This window comes from Palaemon carinicauda, chromosome 25 (assembly GCF_036898095.1).
Source record: "Palaemon carinicauda isolate YSFRI2023 chromosome 25, ASM3689809v2, whole genome shotgun sequence".
Taxonomy (NCBI): Eukaryota; Metazoa; Arthropoda; class Malacostraca; order Decapoda; family Palaemonidae; genus Palaemon; species Palaemon carinicauda.
This window is the reverse complement of record NC_090749.1, coordinates 29644255-29664067: the sequence shown is the minus strand read 5'-3', so window position 1 is coordinate 29664067 and position 19813 is coordinate 29644255. Positions and strand designations below refer to the sequence as shown.

The 19813-nt window shown below is 37.8% G+C and overlaps 1 protein-coding gene across 1 annotated transcript in view; it reads right to left on the bottom strand.

Moving 5' to 3' along the window:
* LOC137618964 (uncharacterized) overlaps window positions 1-1512 on the bottom strand; it is a 1645-nt gene extending 133 nt beyond the window's left edge. Inside the window, exons 1-3 of the mRNA XM_068349166.1 lie at window positions 769-1512; window positions 428-657; window positions 1-150 (exon numbers count right to left, since the gene is read on the bottom strand). The exon at window positions 1-150 is cut by the window's left edge and continues 133 nt beyond it. Of these exons, the coding sequence (XP_068205267.1) occupies window positions 1-150; window positions 428-657; window positions 769-1512 (1124 nt within the window). The remainder of the gene's footprint in view (window positions 151-427; window positions 658-768) is intronic.
* Between the last annotated feature and the right edge of the window lie 18301 nt (window positions 1513-19813).

The following is a 19813-nucleotide window of genomic DNA, read 5'->3' as shown; positions in this document are numbered from 1 at the left end:
GAGTAATCTATGACCAATCTTTCCTTATCACACTGATCGACGACTACCGCTTGATCTCTCAACGAACTGCGACTCGGTGTGATGATGCCCTCATCTGGCAGCCTTTTTACTTTTTTCTCGATGAACTCGGAGTCCTTTTTGGAATAACTTCTGGATTTCACCTTTATCGAGTGAGAGTCAACTGTCAGATTGTCGAAGATCGGCGGGTGGTTCAATTTTAGCCGCTATCAGAGCAAAAGTTGACTGGATGCTTAGCTCCAAAGGCGGTAGCGTCCCGCGAAAGTCTACGCGGGCTTGCTTGTGTAACTATAGGAAGTCATGTTCGAAAACGACTGGAGCCACGCAATCATCCATTAAGTGCAGACAGAACTCAGGGTACACTCTTCCACTTTCGGTTAAATCGTAATTGCAACACTTGTCAAGTTACATTGTCTGTTTGGCATTAGCCATGGTTATGCTGCAGGCTGAAGAATGCGTCACTGACTTCATAGCCTTAGCTACTTTGGCATCTATAAAACTTTTATATGCTCCAGTGTCGACCAGCCTGTCCAGGGCCTCGCCTCCATTCAGTTCTACAGGTAGGACATTTCTGTAAACACTTCGTAGTGCAGGAGAAGCTGCAGCCACAGTGGCTCCTGCTATGGAAGCAGGGATGGACTGTGGGAGGTTAGCTGGGAATATTCCAGCTACAAGATTAGAGTTGGTTGATTTACCATTATTGTTTCATTGTTTTCTTTGTGACCTGCAGACACGAGCATAATGACCTACCTTCTGAGAGTTGGAACTCGAGGCTTTCTTGGCTGGGCAGAGGGCTCTAGGATGTAGGGATCCTCCACAAAAGAAGCACCTCTGACAGCTGACGGCAGCAGCACACTCACTTGGATTCGGGGAGCCACTCATTTTGATCAGAAATCTGTTGGGATCCGTTTCGGGTTTTGCCTGATCATCTATCAATACTGCCACTGTGGTATTGGTTTCACTTGCATAAGACGCCGAATACAGCTGAGTCATTTCCAGTGCACGGGCTTGTTTCACAGCTGTGGATGAGTCCAAGGATAAGTTCTCTAACAGCCTCTGTCGGATTGCTTTAGATGCCATACCCATGATGTATGAATCTCTGATGGCTAGTTCTTCAGCCTGAGTGGCTGTACAATCAGTGAAGCTACATTCCAAGGCCAGACCTTTGAGGTTATCCAAAAAAGCATCTAGAGTCTCACCACTCTGTTGCTTGTAGGTGGCTAATTTGTATATAGCAAACACCTCACTTTTCTGTTTCACAAATCTAGCTTTCAATAGGCTTATGGCAGTGGCATATATGGTGGCCCTTTGAATTATCTTAAACAGTTTACATGATATGTGAGCACGGAGCAAGGCCAACTTATCTGGATTTAAGTCCGGGTTGATGGCCGCACAGAACGCCTTAAAGTTATCATGCCACATAATCCCTTTGTCCTCCGTATCGGCTGATTCTGGGTCTACGTCAATCGGGCTGGGCCTCAGAAACCATTGCATGATTAATATTAAGCCAAATAAATTGTGAAATATCAAAAACTGTTGCTGGAACGTTGGCCTTGTTCGGCTTAAAGTTGTGGCAAGGTGTTGGCCAAGCCGGTACAGTGTTAGAGACTCAATGTTGCCAAGCAGGCATACAAACACCAGCAGTCACGATTACCAATTCACCCCACACGGGCATGGAAAATTAAATACATATAAAAGAAATAAGTGGCATTCATTGGTTGTTAATGTCAACAGAAAGGTAAGCATATATAAGCTTAAATTAATGAGGTGAGTAAATTAACGATTTACTTAAACACAAATCAGTCAGTTTAAACATCCAATGTTGCATTACCGTTTGGAACAGAAAGCAAAATATCGACCCCTATTACTAATCATTGGTATTTTGCATAGGTAAAATGCACATACTAGAGCTCAAGAACACCTTCAGGGTAAAACTTTCTGGCTAAAAAAGCTTGGTTATAAATTTCTTTTGTTTGTTAAAAGATACCACATATATTACGTCCTAATACATCTCTTTGCCTATCAAAGTAGTGACTTAATCATTCTCTAAAATGGCCAATGTTCGAGTTTTATGGACGACATGACCAAATTAATTTTGTGATGGGTCATGAATCCATAAATCAATGGCGTTAGATCCGGTTCGAAGAACCACTAAAAATTAGAAGTTGAATTAATATGTAGGAAATGATTCCAAAAGAGTCTCCCCACTCCGATATCCGAATTCCTGGCTTAGAGAAGTTGAGCACCAACACTCTCACATTCAACAAACCTGAGAGATGCAACAAACACTGTTTACTAACCATACACACGTTTCTTAGAGATGGATTTTTAATTTGATTCATATCTTGAAGGGCAGCATTAAAATAAGTTTATATTTATTATGAAATAAGATCACATTAGAGCTGTTAATATAAATGTCTTTAACTGACAAGAATTAAATGATTCCTTTTGCAATGGTGTAAGTCAAAATACGAGGCGTTAATTTTTCCTCTGGAGTCAACTTGAAGGTTTCAAGAGACTGAGAGGAAAGAAAAGAGATTCAGTTTATAACCAATTGTAAACAACAAAAGAGAGAATTTACATCTATTACTAATTGTGGAGTCGTTTTGTAGTAACTCACTACATTGATGTAGGCGATAGGTTTCATTCAAAAGGAATCTTAATAAAGTTTTTCTTATACTAACAAGTACAGTTGATATTATTCCTTACAAGTAGATCAATTGGAGACGTATCATACACTGAAGGAAGGAACCCAATTGTTACCACTTGACCTACAATTACTTGGATTGGAATCAAGTCAAAGTAATAAATTCCCAATTAAATCCGGTTCTTTTGGGAGATGTAATAAAGCATAAAAGATTGTGCAATAAGGAGGAGGTTTCGAAAGTTATCATCAAAAGATGACCAATTAACCCGGTCCGACTGATTCAGGTGTATAAGCATCTAGGTAGGCTACACATAGTGTTGCCATTTGAGGATGATATAATAAATTGGAAGATCAATACTTTCCTCTTTGATAGAATTTCTTTGAACGAGCTTTGTTTACCTACATTGTGAATCGATATTTATTTGATTATCATATATATATATATATATATATATATATATATATATATATATATATATATATATATATATATATATATATATATATATATATATATATATATATATATATATATATATATATATATATATATATATATATAACAACTATAATAACTAAATGAATGGCTTTTTTACTATTTAGTAAATAATAATGAGACAAAAACTGCTTTGCAATTAATAATAAGGTTTTCTTTTTCTTCTTTCATATTTCATTAACAAAAAGCTTAATCACCTAGATTCAAAATTGTTTCTGGATATCCATCAACCCTTTTGTTCCAGACCCCATTATTATTCAATGTCTCTTATAAATTCTGTTATCAAATGCTGTATGAATAAAAAGGGTAATATTTTGGTCTTTTCTGATTCAATGCTACAAAGCTGCAGAACAATATTCGGTCGTTTCAAATCAAGTATGAAATGTAAAATTACTTATCAGTTATTACTTATTAGTTATTAATTAGGTGGAATGGGCCGGGGTTGGAGGTTGGGGGTTTGGGGGTGAGTCAGAACAACTGCTGTATCATTGAGAAGAACAAACTGGTTTCTCTCTCTCTAAAGAAATCATAATTTTACACTCAATAAATAAGTGCTCAAACTGGATTTTCTTCTTGTTCATATTAATCCTTAGTTTCAAACTCTATCTCAAAGATTTGTCCTGAATCCACCTGGCACGAGCCCTTTTCATTGAAGGTTCATTATAATCAAATGATACGTCCATACTAACTTGGTCAATGAATAATCTCACAGCCAAAAGGCAACGGCAGGCAATAGGAAAACTCTCCCACTCCCGTTGATGAGAGAGCATAAGGAGACCAATATATTGACTATGATGTATGCGTTGGGTACCAAAGAGAGTATACAATAATAATTTTCAATTTTAGAAAAAGAGCTCTCAAACACATAAAAACATTAATAAGAATAGGGAAGTGGGGTATATGGGGAAAGGAAGAGTACCCCTGGGGATACAATCCACTTTATATCTCAAAGGCAGTGAAAGGGATGGGAAAGAGTAAGGAAATAGGGAGAAGAGAGCTTTTAAAGAAGTACAGGAGAAGAATAAAAGAGAGGAGCAAACCCTCTTGCATTATGAGGGAATCGATTTATTGGTTTAATATATTACTGATAATTCAACGGTTGGATAATCTTGATCCCACTCTTTCTAAAACTTTGAATTCTTTTTCTCAAACTATATATGTAAAATAACAACAATTTTCCGTGAATGTTACACAAAAAATGCAATCAGTTTCTTTACGAATAATTATAAAAACAATCATAAAATCTTAAAAGTTAACCATATGCAAGGCTGTTTAAGAGTGCATCATTAACAAAGTCACTCTCTATATAGTTCCCCTGACTGATATTGGCCGGGAAAGTACCATCTCGGACTGTGAGTCACTCACTGATCAGGCGCAACTCTCCTATACATATAATCTCCCTGAAATTTCATCGTTGACGAGGTCGCCTTGTGGTATGGTAGCAACGTTTTATTGACTCAGATGGAAAGACCAGCGTTCGATTCTCCCAACAGACGAGGGATTAAGGTTTTGTTTCTGCTCTTATTAGTAATACTTTAACGTTAGGCAAGGTGCAACTTAGATTGGTTGGAAGTTCGTAAGCTATACAACTAAGAATAATAAATAATAAAATGAAAGTTTTATTGCTTAATTATACCTGTATTTTCTGTTACTGTTTTGATTCAGTTTAATCTTTACTTCTGCCATCCTTTCCAACCTTTAGTTTTGTAATCTCCTGATTCTCCAGATAATTAAATCTTCTCTCAACACACAATAATTACAAGATGCAACATTATACCATCCAAATTTGAACTTCCAAAAGAATAAATAAGTAAACTCCAAGACTTAAGAAGAACATTCAATAATGTGGTTACTGTTTTCATTAAAAAATTTCTAAAACTGAGATTAAGCAAAACCAAAGAAAACTGAACCGTTGTAGAAGCGTTCACTATAAGACACAAACTGCTCGTTTGTCTAAACAATAAGTTCCTTTCTTATATGATATTATTATTATCATTATTATCATTATTATTATCATTTTTATTATTATTATTATTTTTATTATTATTATTACTATTATCATTATTATCTGCTAAGCTACAACCCTATTTGGAAAAGTACAATGCTATAAGGCCCGGGTCTCCAACATGGAAAATAGCCCAGTGAGGAAAGGAAACGAGTAAAAATTAAATTTAAAAAAAAGAGTAACAACATTGAAATAAATATCTCCTATATAAATCATAAACACTAACAAAACAAGAAGACAAATATGATAGAATAGTGTGCCCGATGTACCCTCAAGCAAGAGAACTCTAACCCAAGGAGTGGAAAACCATGGTAAAGAGGCTATGGCACTACCCAAGACTAAGGAACAATGATTTTATTTTGGCGTGTCTTCCTAAGAGAGCTGGTCACCATAGCTAAAAATTCCCTTCTACCCTTACCAAGAGTAAATTGGCCACTGAATAACTACAGTGCAGTAATCCCTCGGGTGAAAAAGAATTGTTTGGTAATCTTAGTGTTGTCAGGTGTATGATGACAGAAGAGAATATGTAAAGAATAAGCCATACTATTCAGTTTGTGTGTGTATGTGTAAGCAAAGGGGGAAATGGACCGTAACCAAAGAAAAGGACCCAATGTATTCTGTCAAGAGGAAGAAGAAGATGGAGAAGACTTGATGTTCATTACTGGGTCAAATGTGGTTGCCCTTGAAGTTAGAAGTAAAAGTATGCAACCTATGATGTCTCTGTAGGAGGTAGCCAATGAAAGTGAATTTTCTGCAGATTGCAGCACTTTGCGCCTACTTCTAGTAATGTGCCCACAATCACAGTTTTCTTGAGAGAGCAACGAGGAACCTAGACCACGAAAGGAGTGAGAGAACTCCTCGACCTAATGAGACTCATATTTATTGTTCCCAAAAAGAGAAGCCATTCAATGGGTGCTCGTGAACGAAACATCTAAATCCTCCTGGAAGGAATTGAACTTGCTTCTGAAGATCCTTCCACGATTCCCTTGGAACTGATAAGAGAAATGTTGATATTTTTGGACTACACAATATATTTCGTACTTGGGTCATGGGTTGACTGTTATTGGTCGTAGCTGTGTGAGAAGAGAAGCAGAAAAAAATACTACTGAGACATCAGTATGGGAGAGCATCAAGAATTTGACTCTCTCTCTCTCTCTCTCTCTCTCTCTCTCTCTCTCTCTCTCTCTCTCTCTCTCAGAAAACGAAAGATTTTTGGGAGAAATATCTTTTCAATACAAACACACACACACACAGGAACACACACACACACACACAGACACACACACACACACATATATATATATATATATATATATATATATATATATATATATATATATATATATATATATATATATATGCCCCCTGTGGCCGCGGGGGCATAAAAACAATTAGAATAGCGCCAACGTTATCCCTGCGTGTCGTAAGAGGCGACTAAAAGAGACGGGACAAGGGGGCTGGGAACCCCCTCTCCTGTATAAAAAATCCTGTGAGACGTTATCAAAGAGATGGAGCTGGGGGGAGAGTGACTGCTCCCCACACTGTAGTTTTGGGGTGTTTGAATGTGCGTGGATGTAGTACGATAGAGAGTAAAAGATGTGAGATTGGAAGTATGTTTAGAAGTAGAAGGATGGATGTATTGGCCTTGTGTGAGACAAAGATGAAAGGAAAGGGTGAAGTGATGTTTGGTGAAATGTCTGGTAGAGTGTCTGGGATTGAAAGGGGAAGAGCGAGAGAGGATGTGGCTTTATTACTGAGTGAATGAATGACAGGTAAAGTAGTGGAATGGAAAGAGATATCATCTAGGTTAATGTGGGTAAGGGTTAGGTTGGGTAGGGAATGTTGGGCATTTGTCAGTGCGTATGGGCCAGGTAGTGAGAAAAGTGAAGAAGAGCGGAATGAGTTCTGGAATGAATTAACTAGGTGTGTAAAAGGACTGGGTAGAAGGAATTATGTAGTTGTCATGGGTGACTTAAATGCTAGAGTGGGCGCTGGAGAGGTAGAAGGTGTCATTGGGAAGTATGGCGTACCAGGTGAAAACGAGAGTGGTGAGAGACTGGTAGATAAGTGTGTTGAGCAAGAGATGGTGATAAGTTCTAGCTTTTTCAAAAAGAAAGATACAAATAAGTTTACATGGGTAAGAGTGGTAAATGGAAGAGTAGTAGAAAGGGCATTAATGGATTATGTGTTGATAACTAAAAGAATGTTTAGAAGATTGAAAGACGAGCACGTGTTTAGGGGTATGGCTAACGGTATGTCTGATCATTTTCTGGTGGAAAGAAAATTAGTTGTAGCAAAAGAGTGGGGGAATAGAGTAGGGGGATGTAAAAGGGAACTGGTGAGGGTTGAAGAGCTAATAAAACCAGGGGTAAAAAGTAAATATGAGGAAAGGTTGAAAATGGCATATGACGAAGTGAAAGTAAGAGAAACCGGCAATTTAGAGGAGGAGTGGAAGTTAGTAAAAAAAAAAATTGTTGGGATTGCAAGTGATGTGTGTAGTATGAAGGTTGTTGGAGGTAGCATGAGGAAGGGCAGTGAATGGTGGAATGAAAGGGGGATGGTAAAGGTGGAAGAGAAATAGAGGGCTTTTGAAGAATGGCTGCAGAGTAATAGTATAGAGAAGTATGAAAAATATAGAGAGAAAAATGTGGAAGTAAAGTGCAAGGTACGTGAGGCAAAGAGGACAGCTGACCTGAGGTGGTGTCAGGGATTGGGTCATTCTTATGAAGAGAATAAGAAGAAGTTTTGGGAAGAAGTGATGAGAGTAAGGAAGCTAGCTCAAGAATTGAAGAGACAGTGAAAGATGGAAATGGAAGGCTGTTAAAAGGAGAGGAGGCAAGGAAAAGACAGGGGAATATTTTGAAAGTTTACTGAATGTTGAGGATAATAGGGAGGCCGATATAATTTATGTTGCAGGTGTTGAGGGGCCAGTAATGGGAGATGAGAATGAGAGATATTACGATAGAGGAAGTGAGGAGAGCACGAGATGAAACGAGAGTAGGAAAAGCATCTGGTATGGATGGTGTGAGAGCTGTGATGTTGAAGGAAGGGGGTTTGAGTGTACTTGAATGGTTGTTGAGACTGTTTAAAATATCTTTTGTGTTGTCAATGGTACCAGTAGATTGGGTTTGTACGTGTATTGTACCACTATATAAGTGTAAGGGAGATGTGCATGAGTGTTGTAATTCAAGGGTATTAGTTTGCTGAGTGTAATTCGAAAAGTGTATGGTAGAGTACTGATTAAAATTACTAAGGATAAGACAAAGAATGCAATCTTAGAAGTACATGTTGGTTTTAGAAGAGGTAGGGGTTGTATGAGTCAGAATTTTACAGTTAGGCAGATATGAGAGAAATATTTAGCAAAAGGTAAGGAGGTGTATGTTGCGTTTATGGATCTGGAGAAAGTGTATGATAGAGTTGATAGGGAAGAGATATGGAATGTGATGAGGTTATATGGAGTTGGTGGAAGGTTGTTGCAAGCAGTGAAAAGTTTCTACAAAGGTAGTAAACCATGTATTAGGATAGGAAATGAGGTGAGCCATTGGTTTCCGGTGAGAGTGGGGCTGAGACAGATATGTGTGATATCGCCGTGGTTGTTTAATTAACATGTATGGTGATGGAGTGGTGAGTGAGGTGAATGCTCAAGTGCTTGGATGAGGATTGAAACTAGTAGATGATAATAACCATGAATGGGAGGTAAATCAGTTGTTGTTTGCGGATTATACTGTGCTGGTTGCAGACGCATAAGAGAAGCTTGGCCGATTAGTGACAGAATTGGAAAGGGTGTGTGAGAGAAGGATGTTGAGAGTTAATGTGGGTAAGAGTAAGGTTATGAGATGTACGAGAAGGTAAGGTGGTGCGAGGTTGAATGTCATGTTGAATGGAGAGTTACTTGAGGAGGTGGATCAGTTTAAGTACTTGGGATCTGTTGTTGCAGCAAATGGGGGAGTGGAAGCAGATGTACATCAGAGTGAATGAAGAATGCAAAGTGTTGGGTAGTTAAGGGAGTAGTAAAAAATAGAGGGTTGGGCATGAATGTAAAGAGAGTTCTGTATGAGAAAGTGATTGTACCAACTGTGATGTATGGATCGGAGTTGTGGGGAATGAAATTGACGGAGAGACAGAAATTGAATGTGTTTGAGATGTAGTGTCTAAGGAGTATGGCTGGTGTATCTTGAGTAGATAGGGTTAGGAACGAAGTAGTGAGGGTGAGAGCTGATGTAAGAAATGAGTTAGCAGCTAGAGTGGATATGAATAAGTTGAGGTGATTAGGCCATGTTGAGAGAATAGAAAATGGCTGTCTGCTAAAGAAGGTGATGAATGCAAGAGATGATGGGAAAAGCACAAGAGGAAGGTCAAGGTTTGGGTGGATGGATGGAGTGAAGAAAGCTCTGGGTGATAGGAGGATAGATGTGAAAGAGGCAAGAGAGCGTGCTAGAAATAGTCTTACTAATACCGTAGACTTCTATGGGTTTGTGCTAAACGTAAATTTCTTAAGTTCTTCCAAACTGCAGCAGTTTCTAATGGCTCTTTCTACTTTGTAAGATTGTTGCTAGGGAACATTATATCATTTACATAAATTAAGGTTTCTATTCTAATATTTTCTAATCATGGTTCTCATCTTCTCACTTATTAAATTAACTTTGTCCCTGACTATTGAGAATAACTTTGGTTCAAATACTGTTCCCTGTTTTACATTTCCTTCTATCCTAATTTCCTCTGTATATCCAAAGGGGCTTTTGATAATTGCTTAGCCCCTTCTCAGGAGGGAGGGGCAGGGGGGGGGGAGGACACCAAAATGTCGTCATCTGTATAATCATCCTGAGACAGAATTGAAGATTAACATCCTTTAAATTCAAGAAACCTCTTGCTTATATATGGTGTTGTTTACTGGGATTCGAATAGCTCATCACTTTCCTTTGTAGCAAACAAAGTCTAGAAATGGGAAAATCCGAAAACCGAATCTTCCTTAATACTAGTTAGGAATGAAAAGACATTTGATTATCATTTGGATAGTCAGCAAAACCCTTACACGAGAGAAGCTCGAGATATATCTGTTGGAAAAGAAGAACAGCAACAAGAAAGTGAATGGAAAAAATCAATATTCAATGTATATATAAATAGGAAATACAATGTCCGTAAAGAGGCTAGGATAAGCAGTTTGAACAATGATTACTGAAACTGCCATGATTACTGAAACTGCCATGATTATTGAAACTACCATGATTACTGAAACATCCATGATTACTGAAACATCCCGTCATACGCATGATGTGCTGGTACCGTCGGGAGTTGAAGCGTCAGTAATTGATTACCAAACACAGACGTCGCTTCAGCCTTAGGAAAGAGAAGGTCCTTCAGTTCCAGAGAAGGAAAAAAAGGAGCATCTTATTGAGAGCTCATCAGGAAACCTCTTACCCAGTGTCGGAGCATCCTCGAACTTCGATCTCGAAAGTTCAAGGTGACGTCAGTAGCATAGATGCTGGTGTGAAGAAAATTCGTGCAAGCCTGGCATTTGGGAGGTTTGCAGATTGTAACGGATCCCTTGGAAAAATGACAATCAGTATGTTTATGGCAGGTCTTGTTGCCACAGGGCGACTTGACCTGCATGGTACAGGTGACCTGTAAAGAAGAAATATTTCAACGACTACATACTAATTAGTATCAGAACAGTGGGTAAAGCATTCCAATGGGGGAAAATAAGTAGACTCAGCATCCCAAGACCTGTGCCACCTCGTCAAATGTATACGCTAAGTGGAAAATGAAAACAGCCACCCTAGGGCACCTGAGAACACTATCCAGCTCCCAGAAGGACCTTCAAGACTGCAGCTTCCCGCCATGACAAATCAACAGCATGGGAGGATAGACAGCCTCACCCAACCAGTGAGGTTAGATGAAAGAAGGAGATGGTGCATGAGTGAAAGTTTACCAGGCATGGCCACCAGCTAGCATGTAATAGCCCAAGTCAAGGCCGGTAAAAACACCCATGAAACACGAAGGAATGATGGGGGAATACCATAAATATACCATACCTTAAAAGAATAATATAAAACATAATTTTCAAGTGATATGACTAAATAACTAAGCGTTTCTGAGCGAATTTGTAACATTATGCAATGGCACTGATTGTATGTCGGCCTCGTAAAAATAAAAGCATGCAAATCAAGTAAAACACTGGGGTGGAGACGCAAAATTCTCCAACACACGAAAAAGAGACCTCAACTTGAGTCGATGAGGAAGAAGCTGAAGTATCCATGATTGAAAATCATTAAAAAAGCCAAAAAAAATAGGCAGAGTCTCTCCAGGCAACCGTCAAAGATGGCGACTTTGAAGGGGAATGGATAAACAGGAAATGTGTTAGTTTTAGCACATCGAGATCTCGAGTTGTAACGGCTTTCTTAACGACGTGTCCAAGCATTACCTTATCCTTTAAGACAAGGTTAACTATTTTGGGAATGATAATCATGGCCTGTTATAAACACGTCCCTGATTTATACACGATATCTCTCGGGATATTAGCTCCGGAGGTTAAAACTCCGTTGATACCTCAGAGGTGAAATTTCTCTGGTATAGCACTTGCAGAAATATACAAAGTAGAAGCTGCAACTGAGTAACTTCCATTAGGACGACGTAGCTCGAGACCAAACAAGTCAAAGATGAAATAATACTGATGGTTTAAACCTTCATTCAATTATTGTATACAATCTAGGTTATGCATAATCTATTAATAAACTTCACTAAACACTAGCCAAACATTATAACAGCAATATGAAAAAATAGCCAGCCAACAGAAAATAAAACTACATTTAAGATTTATCATACTGTAGATATTTACAGTAGCCTATTACACATAAATCCACCAAATACTCTCAGCATACCCAAACTAATGGATAAATATACAAAATTGTTACCTAGTCGAACGAGTTGACTTTCCAAACTTTTATAAAGCAAGGGACAGATAGCATTGAGTAGTTTCAGATATAAAATTTTGACACAAGAAATATGGCTTCTGCTTCTAAAGATGAATGTTGATTCAGTCTTCTATGTCCTCTTTGAAATACTTTATCATTGTGTAGTCACTAAAGTTCAGAGTCATAGAGGGTGTAGCTGAAGAATGTCTCCAAACATGAGTAGTGTTCATTCAGGTCTCTCTTGTTTTGCCTCCCCCTGTCTTATTATATTGGGAACAATACTCTAGAGAATTTCAGATCATTAAGACTAACATTGTGCAATAGCCACCTGCCAGGATCCCACTCTTGAATCGTCCTGTTGAACTCACGTTTGTCAGACGGCCGGCACCAAAGTACATTAGTCCTAGTTATTAGAAGTATTTAGAACTCCCATTCCATACCAACAACAACAGCCTTAATAACCAGTCACAATGAAGATCCATACAATGTAAGTGAACGCTAAGATGAACACTAACCACATGAATGGGAGCTTACTTTCCAATAAACAAATGCTCAGTCACAGGGAGAAGGTGCCTCAAAACAAATGACTGGGCACAACTAGTATCACACATGATACAAACAGGGTGTAGTAAGCCACCATAAACTGCAATAAAACCCTTAGCAGTTTATCGCTTGTAAACATTATCAACAAGTTTGGAACAAACAATAGAATTAACAGGCTTCCTGTCAAAATGAACATGGTTATTTATAATGTTAACCTCAACGAGGCTTTGGTAGAGTTACAAGAGCCACACTTTTATCTTCTTCTTTCCTTTTCAACTTAAAACATTCAGACACTGTGTGACCTGGTTTCTTATAATAATTACATACTACAGAACTGCGAGTAATACAATTGGTATTAAAACTACTGCTTTGAGACTTGACATGCAAATCAAAATTAGACCTTCGATATACATCATCAGTACCTGTATGCTTATCTGTATTACTATATTCTTTTTATCTATTAAACCTTTTATCATTAGACCTAGACTGTTTGTAGGCCAGTACATAACCATCAGCACAGACAGCTGTTTCGCAACGCAAAAGGTAGATGACTTTCTTTCATTTAAGTGAATCTTAATGTTCTCACTAACATGATTCTTAAACTATTCAATTAGAACAATTTCTCTTAATCTATCAAAATCATCCCTACACTCTGCTGCTTTACACCAATTATCAAACCAATCTGACTGTTCTCTACTAAATTCAACATATGTATGCTCACCTTTTTTTGTCCAACTCCTAAACTTCACCCTCTAAGCTTTGGGGTTAATTCATATGCTGGTAAAAAAAAGCATTTTCCAAGATTTCATAATCATATAGGCTACTCTATACTCAAGAATAGAAGAATAAAGTTTTTTTGCCTACCACACAAAACTCCTTATAGCATGTAAGCCCAATTTTCTGCTGACTACTTACATTTCTTCGCTTTTGTCTCAAAACAGACGAAATATTCATCTAAATCCTTTTCATTAAAAGGAGGTAAGAATCAATCTTCATTAAAAATGACTTGCCTAGAATTATCAGGATCACTAGAACAAGTCTGCCTAATTTTTTCAAGTTCTAACTCTTTTTTTTAACATTATGCTCATGAAGCTTTTTTTGAGCTTACCTATATTTGGCTCTCACCTCCCTTGTAATTATTTACGTTTTAATTCTGCTTCTAATTGCTCACGTTTGAACTTTGCTTCTCTTCTCTCACGCTCACCCTGAGCTTCTAATTCTTTTTCTCTTAAACGAGCATCTATTCTAAGCCTTTCAAGTTCCACAGCAGGTAAATCAGAACACATCGATTCTCTATCCATCGTATCTAACACATCCTGAGGTAACACATTGTCTTCAACCAAATGTTTAACTAACATCTTTAATATCCTCTCTCTTCAGCGAATTTTTAACATTAAGCTCACGATGTTTGCCTAAACTCACTAAGTTAGATTTCTTGAGATCACTTAACTTCTCAACTTGTGGATCCTCACAAAATTCGTCAAAAAACCCGATGGTATTAAACTCAGACATGCTTGCTGGCTATTTTATACAAGTAACAAAATATGTTTACTTCACGAACGATGTTTAAATTACAAGCAGAATAACAATTTAGATCCCAGCCAGGCCGCCAATTGTGTTACGTTCATCTATTGTACACGACGTAGATTATGCAAAATCTACTCAAAAAGGTTTTTAAAACAATAGCAAAAAATTACCAGCTATATGAAAATAATATCCAGTAAACAGAAAATAAAACTATATTCAAGATTTAACATAAATATTTATATGGTAAAAAATTCACCGAATACTCACAGCACACCAAAATTTACGAACAAATATCCTTGATGGGCTGCCAACGCAAGAGCCCGTGTCCAGCATTAAGGGCTGGGAAATCTAGCAAGCAAGCAAGCAAGCAAGGGTACATATCCCTACATACTGCCGACGCAAGAGCCCGTGGAGCTAAGAACTGTAGAACTGTAGCCCAGGAAGCAATCAAGAGTACAAAAACGGCAGGGGCGCAGACCTTCTACACTGGCAGTACTGTAGATCCTGGTATTCAGACAACAGTAGTTGCAGTATATTCCAATAACTTTTCGGCCTGCTGGAGAACATCATACAATGCCTCCACCATGCAGAAAGAGCTTGTGGCAACAAAACAAGCACTAAAACGCTACATGGAGAATGAAGGACACGTAGTCATTCATATTGACTCAAGTTCATCATTGCATGCCTTGGAACAGGAAAATAACAAAGAAATCAAGGCTCTACTAGCTGATATCAAAGCACTCCTATATAAGCACAATTAAAGAGGCAGACCTGTGACTCTCAACTGGATTCCCAGTCACATTGGAATACCAGGGAATGAGAAAGCAGATGAGCTAGCCAAAAGCACCAGACACATAGACAGAGTATAGGTACACATGGGCCACAGACCTAGTGCCTCCCCCATTGACAGAAACATGCCAAGAGAGCAGGCTATATTCATCCACAGATTCAGGCTGGGGTATAAAGCAAATTGGCAGATGATGGAAAATAATAATGAAAGACCCTGTGAATATTGTGACGTCACAACACAAAAGGCCCTCCTGCACTACCTGCTAGAATGTAGGGAAACAGCATAACTGAGGGATAACCTTCAAGTGGACATCAACTCGTAACACGCCAGGCAGCCTGCAGCCACATTGGTAAAAGCAATTGTCGAAAACATAGAAATCCACAGACAATTGCGGTCAAACCTACCTCCACTGAGGTAACAACCTCTAAAACCCTCATCTAAATCCATATCATCCTCTCACCGTAAGGCCCTAAACATGTCACCCCCTGCATTTTTCTATAACTTTTTCATCTACTAAAATATTACGTAGGGAACCTAGGGAGTAAAAGGTTGGACAACCCTACCTGCCAAATTTTTCTATGTTTCAAAGGTATGACAACCCCTTCAAACTACCACTATCTGCGACATGAAGGCCCCCTTCCACTACCACCATCATCCTTCCTCTGTTCGCATCTGTCTCTAAAACTAGAAACCTTTCAAATTTCCTTTTGTTTAACAACCAACCTGTATTTTATAGGTTACCTACGGGTCGAAAAGGGAAAGGTCCGAACCAACAGGAATTGTTGGCTACAATACAATGAACGAACGAAAGTTTTTACCAAGTAGGACGAGTTGACTTTCCAAAGATTTATAAAGCAAGAGACAGATGGCATTGAGTAGTTTCAGACATAAAATGTTGACAGGAAGAAATATGGCTCCTTCTTCTAATGATGAATACTGATTCAGTCTTCTTTGTCTTCTTCAAAATACTTTATCGGTTTGTGTAGTCACTTAAGTCCAGAGTCACAGAGGGTGTAGCTGAAGAATGTTTCCAATACAAGGAGTGTTCAGTCTGGTCTCTCTCGTTTCTGCCTCCCCCTAATTTCTAAAATGGGCTGCCGATGTAAGAGCCCGTGTCCAGCACAAGGCTGTACACTCAAAAAAGCAAGCAATGATCTTTCTGCCAGCTCAAGAACTCTCCTACCCAGCACAGAGGACACACAGTTCCCTGCCAGTTTGGTGGCAGAAATTTTCAGCTCTGACATACACTGTCGACTTTCCAATGAGCTCTTATAGCGGCACCTTCATCTGTTGTTTCTTCTATAGCAAGTAACACCAGCATTATCAAGACTTTTGTCATTTTGACAGGAAAAAATGCAAGGAATGCACTACATACTATGGTCAGAATGGAAAATTTGTGTTCTCTGCTCTCAAGCTGGCTGCAGAGCTGGGATTACAGTTTGATTGGGACTGTGTCCAGCACAAGATATGGTGCAGATGCAATGATTGCAATCTGTACCACGACATCGTAAATCGACTTATCATTAAAAAGGATAGGGAGCCTTCGTTGCACAAGAACGCCTTACCTCTGAAGCTCATCAACATTGAGATCCCACACTTCCATACCCCAGGAGTTCTCCAGAAGATGCTGAAGACCATGGGCAACCCACCTAGATGGCTCAGTTTTAAACCAAATCCAGATATCGACAGCATCAAGGCTGCACCTAATAGATATTTTCAGGAACGGGGTCTTCCTGTTCTTAACCCTGGATAGGTACGGTGGGTCGTACGCGACCCCGAGCGTCAAAAAAAAAGAGGTTTTTCTCACGTGACTCACCCCCGTGACTGAATTTGTGGGTGATCGACCTGCAGGAGGTGTCTCCCCTACACGCTCTAGTAGTGTCCAGATGTGCATTGCTGTAGCTGTACTCCTTCCCCGATTTCTGAGACGCGTCGGGGTCGAGCGCGACCGAGTTTACCCTTCTAAGGTAATTTGCATAATTATCAAAGTTATTACGTATTATGAAATTGTCGTAGAATGGTGCAACTTGTATAGGTTATCAGTTGTGGAAAGTCTTGGTGGATTGTTTGGCTACCATGTGCATGATTTTTTTTTTAGTTAAAATGTCGTTCATCACCACGAGGACCATTTTACCGCGAGTGCCCCTTTTTCATTTTTTTTCATTTTTTTACCAAGTAATTTTTCCGTAAGATATTGCCAAATAGTGTCGTAAAACTTTTGCTTGTTTAGTGTTGGAAAGTGTGTCTAGATGATCTGGCTACCCATGTGTGACTTTGTTTTTGTCAGATACGACGTAGTTATTGGTATATTGGGTATTTAACTGCGATTGCCAATTTCTGTTTTTTTTCAATATTTGTAAAAATTTTTACGTAGTAAGGAATTGCCGTATATTATTCATTTTTTTTTTCATGTTTATGTGTTAGAAAGTGTGCCTTGATGGTTGGGCTAACATGTGCATGTCTTTTTTTTATCTGAGATGCCGTATATTAGAATGTTGGGCATTTTACCGCGAGTGCCCCTTTTTCATTTTTTTTCAATTTTTTGCCAAGTAATTTTTCCGTAAGATATTGCCTAATAGTGTCGTAAAACTTTTGCTTTTTTAGTGTTGGAAAGTGTGTCTAGATGATCTGGCTACCCATGCGTGACTTTGTTTTTGTCAGTTACGACGTAGTTATTGGTATATTGGGTATTTAACTGCAGTAGCCAATTTCTGTTTTTTTTTCAATATTTGTAAAAATTTACTACGTAGTAAGGAATTGCCGTATATTATTGATTTTTTTTTCATGTTTATGTGTTAGAAAGTGTGCCTTGATGGTTGGGCTAACACGTGCATGTCTTTTTTTTTATCTGAGATGCCATATATTAGAATGTTGGGCCTTTTTCCGCGAGTGCCCCTTTTTATTTGTTTTGCATTTTTTTGCTTAGTCATGTTACCGTAAGGAATTGGCAAGTAGTGTCGCAAAACTTATATTTTTATAGTGTTGGAAAGTGTTTCTAGATGATCTGGCTACCCATACCTATTTTTTTTTTTAGCCAGATTTGGCGTATATATAAGTATGTGTTCGATTTTCCTGTGATTGCCATTTTTTCGTTTTTTCCCATTTCTTTCAAAATTACTACGTACTAAGGAACTATCACAGAGTAATGATTCATTTATATGTTTATTTGTCGGAAAATATGCCTTGATTGTTTGCCTAGCACGTGGCTGAAATTTTTTTTTTCTGAAATGCTGTATATTAGAATGGCCATTTTTCCGCGAGTGCCCCTTTTTATTTGTTTTGCATTTTTTTGCTTAGTCATGTTACCGTAAGGAATTGGCAAGTAGTGTCGCAAAACTTATAATTTTATAGTGTTGGAAAGTGTTTCTAGATGATCTGGCTACCCATGCCTATCTTTTTTTTTAGCCAGATATGGCGTATATATAGGTACGTGTTCGATTTTCCTGTGATTGCCATTTTTCATTTTTTCCCATTTCTTTCGAAATTACTACGTACTAAGGAATTATCACAGAGTAATGATTCATTTAGATGTTTATTTGTCGGAAAATGTGCCTTGATGGTTTGTCTAGCACGTGGCTGATTTTTTTTTTTTTCTGAAATGCCGTATATTAGAATGTTAGCCATTTTTCCGCGAGTGCCCCTTTTTATTTGTTTTGCATTTTTTTGCGTAGTCATGTTACCGTAAGGAATTGCCAAGTAGTGTCGCAAAACTTATAATTTTATAGTGTTGGAAAGTGTTTCTAGATGATCTGGCTACCCATGCCTATCTTTTTTTTAGCCAGATATGGCGTATATATAGGTATGTGTTCGATTTTCCTGTGATTGCCACTTTTTCGTTTTTTCCCATTTCTTTCAAAATTACTACGTACTAAGGAACTATCACAAAGTAATGATTCCTCTAGATAATTATTTTTCGGAAAATTTTGTTTACTTCTTTTTTGATTGAATATCATCAAATTTTTTTAGCTAAAATATTATATTGTTTCACATTTTTGTTTTTTTTTCGATTTTATTTCCCTTCAAAAAATTTTTTTGGGGTCAGAATTTTAATTTTATAGTCGTAAAATAATCGACAATTATCCAGCAACCCACCATACAACTTTTATGCATATCCAATAATAATTATATTAGTAAATAACACCTTGAAATTGACATACCCTTCCTACATTTCAAGTGGCAGATTAGGGAGTCTGAGTCAGTGTGGTTGGCGGCCATTTTGTGGACATATCCGAAGCGTAAGTTGCCCTATCTATGTATATTCTTGTTCCCTATAGAATTTGTGATATTTTGGTATATTTTTACCTGCATAAATATCATATTATATATTAAATATATGTATTTTTTTACGAAATTTCTAAGTACTCAAAAAATTACCTTTAGATATGGCCCCTGATATAAATGTAATTTACAAAATAATGAAGATTTTTTTACATATTTCTATTTTAGGATAACATATGTTTATTCCCTAAAAAAATTAGCCACTTCCTATTTCATTTGGGTGCCCAAAAAAATTCATGAAATTTGGACCAATTTTTTTGGCCAAAAAAAGTTACCCTTTTTTTCTCATTTCAGATCTTCACCTCCATGGGTCTGACTTCATCCAAAATACATCAAGATGTGTCCTAAACATTCAAGAATCAATTCCTAAAAGGATTTGTGTATATATGTATAAACTTTTTTTTATGAATTTTTATGTCAGGTCTTTTTTTTCTACTTAATTTTTTAAAATATTTATAATAAATAGTTTTTCTGCAGATGAGTAGTATTTATCTTTACAGTTGTTTTAAGCATTCATTGAAGTTTTTTTTGGCAAAAGAAAAAAAGAGGTTACTGCAAAAACTGATTTTTCAAGAATTTTTTTTGCTGTCGGGGTCGT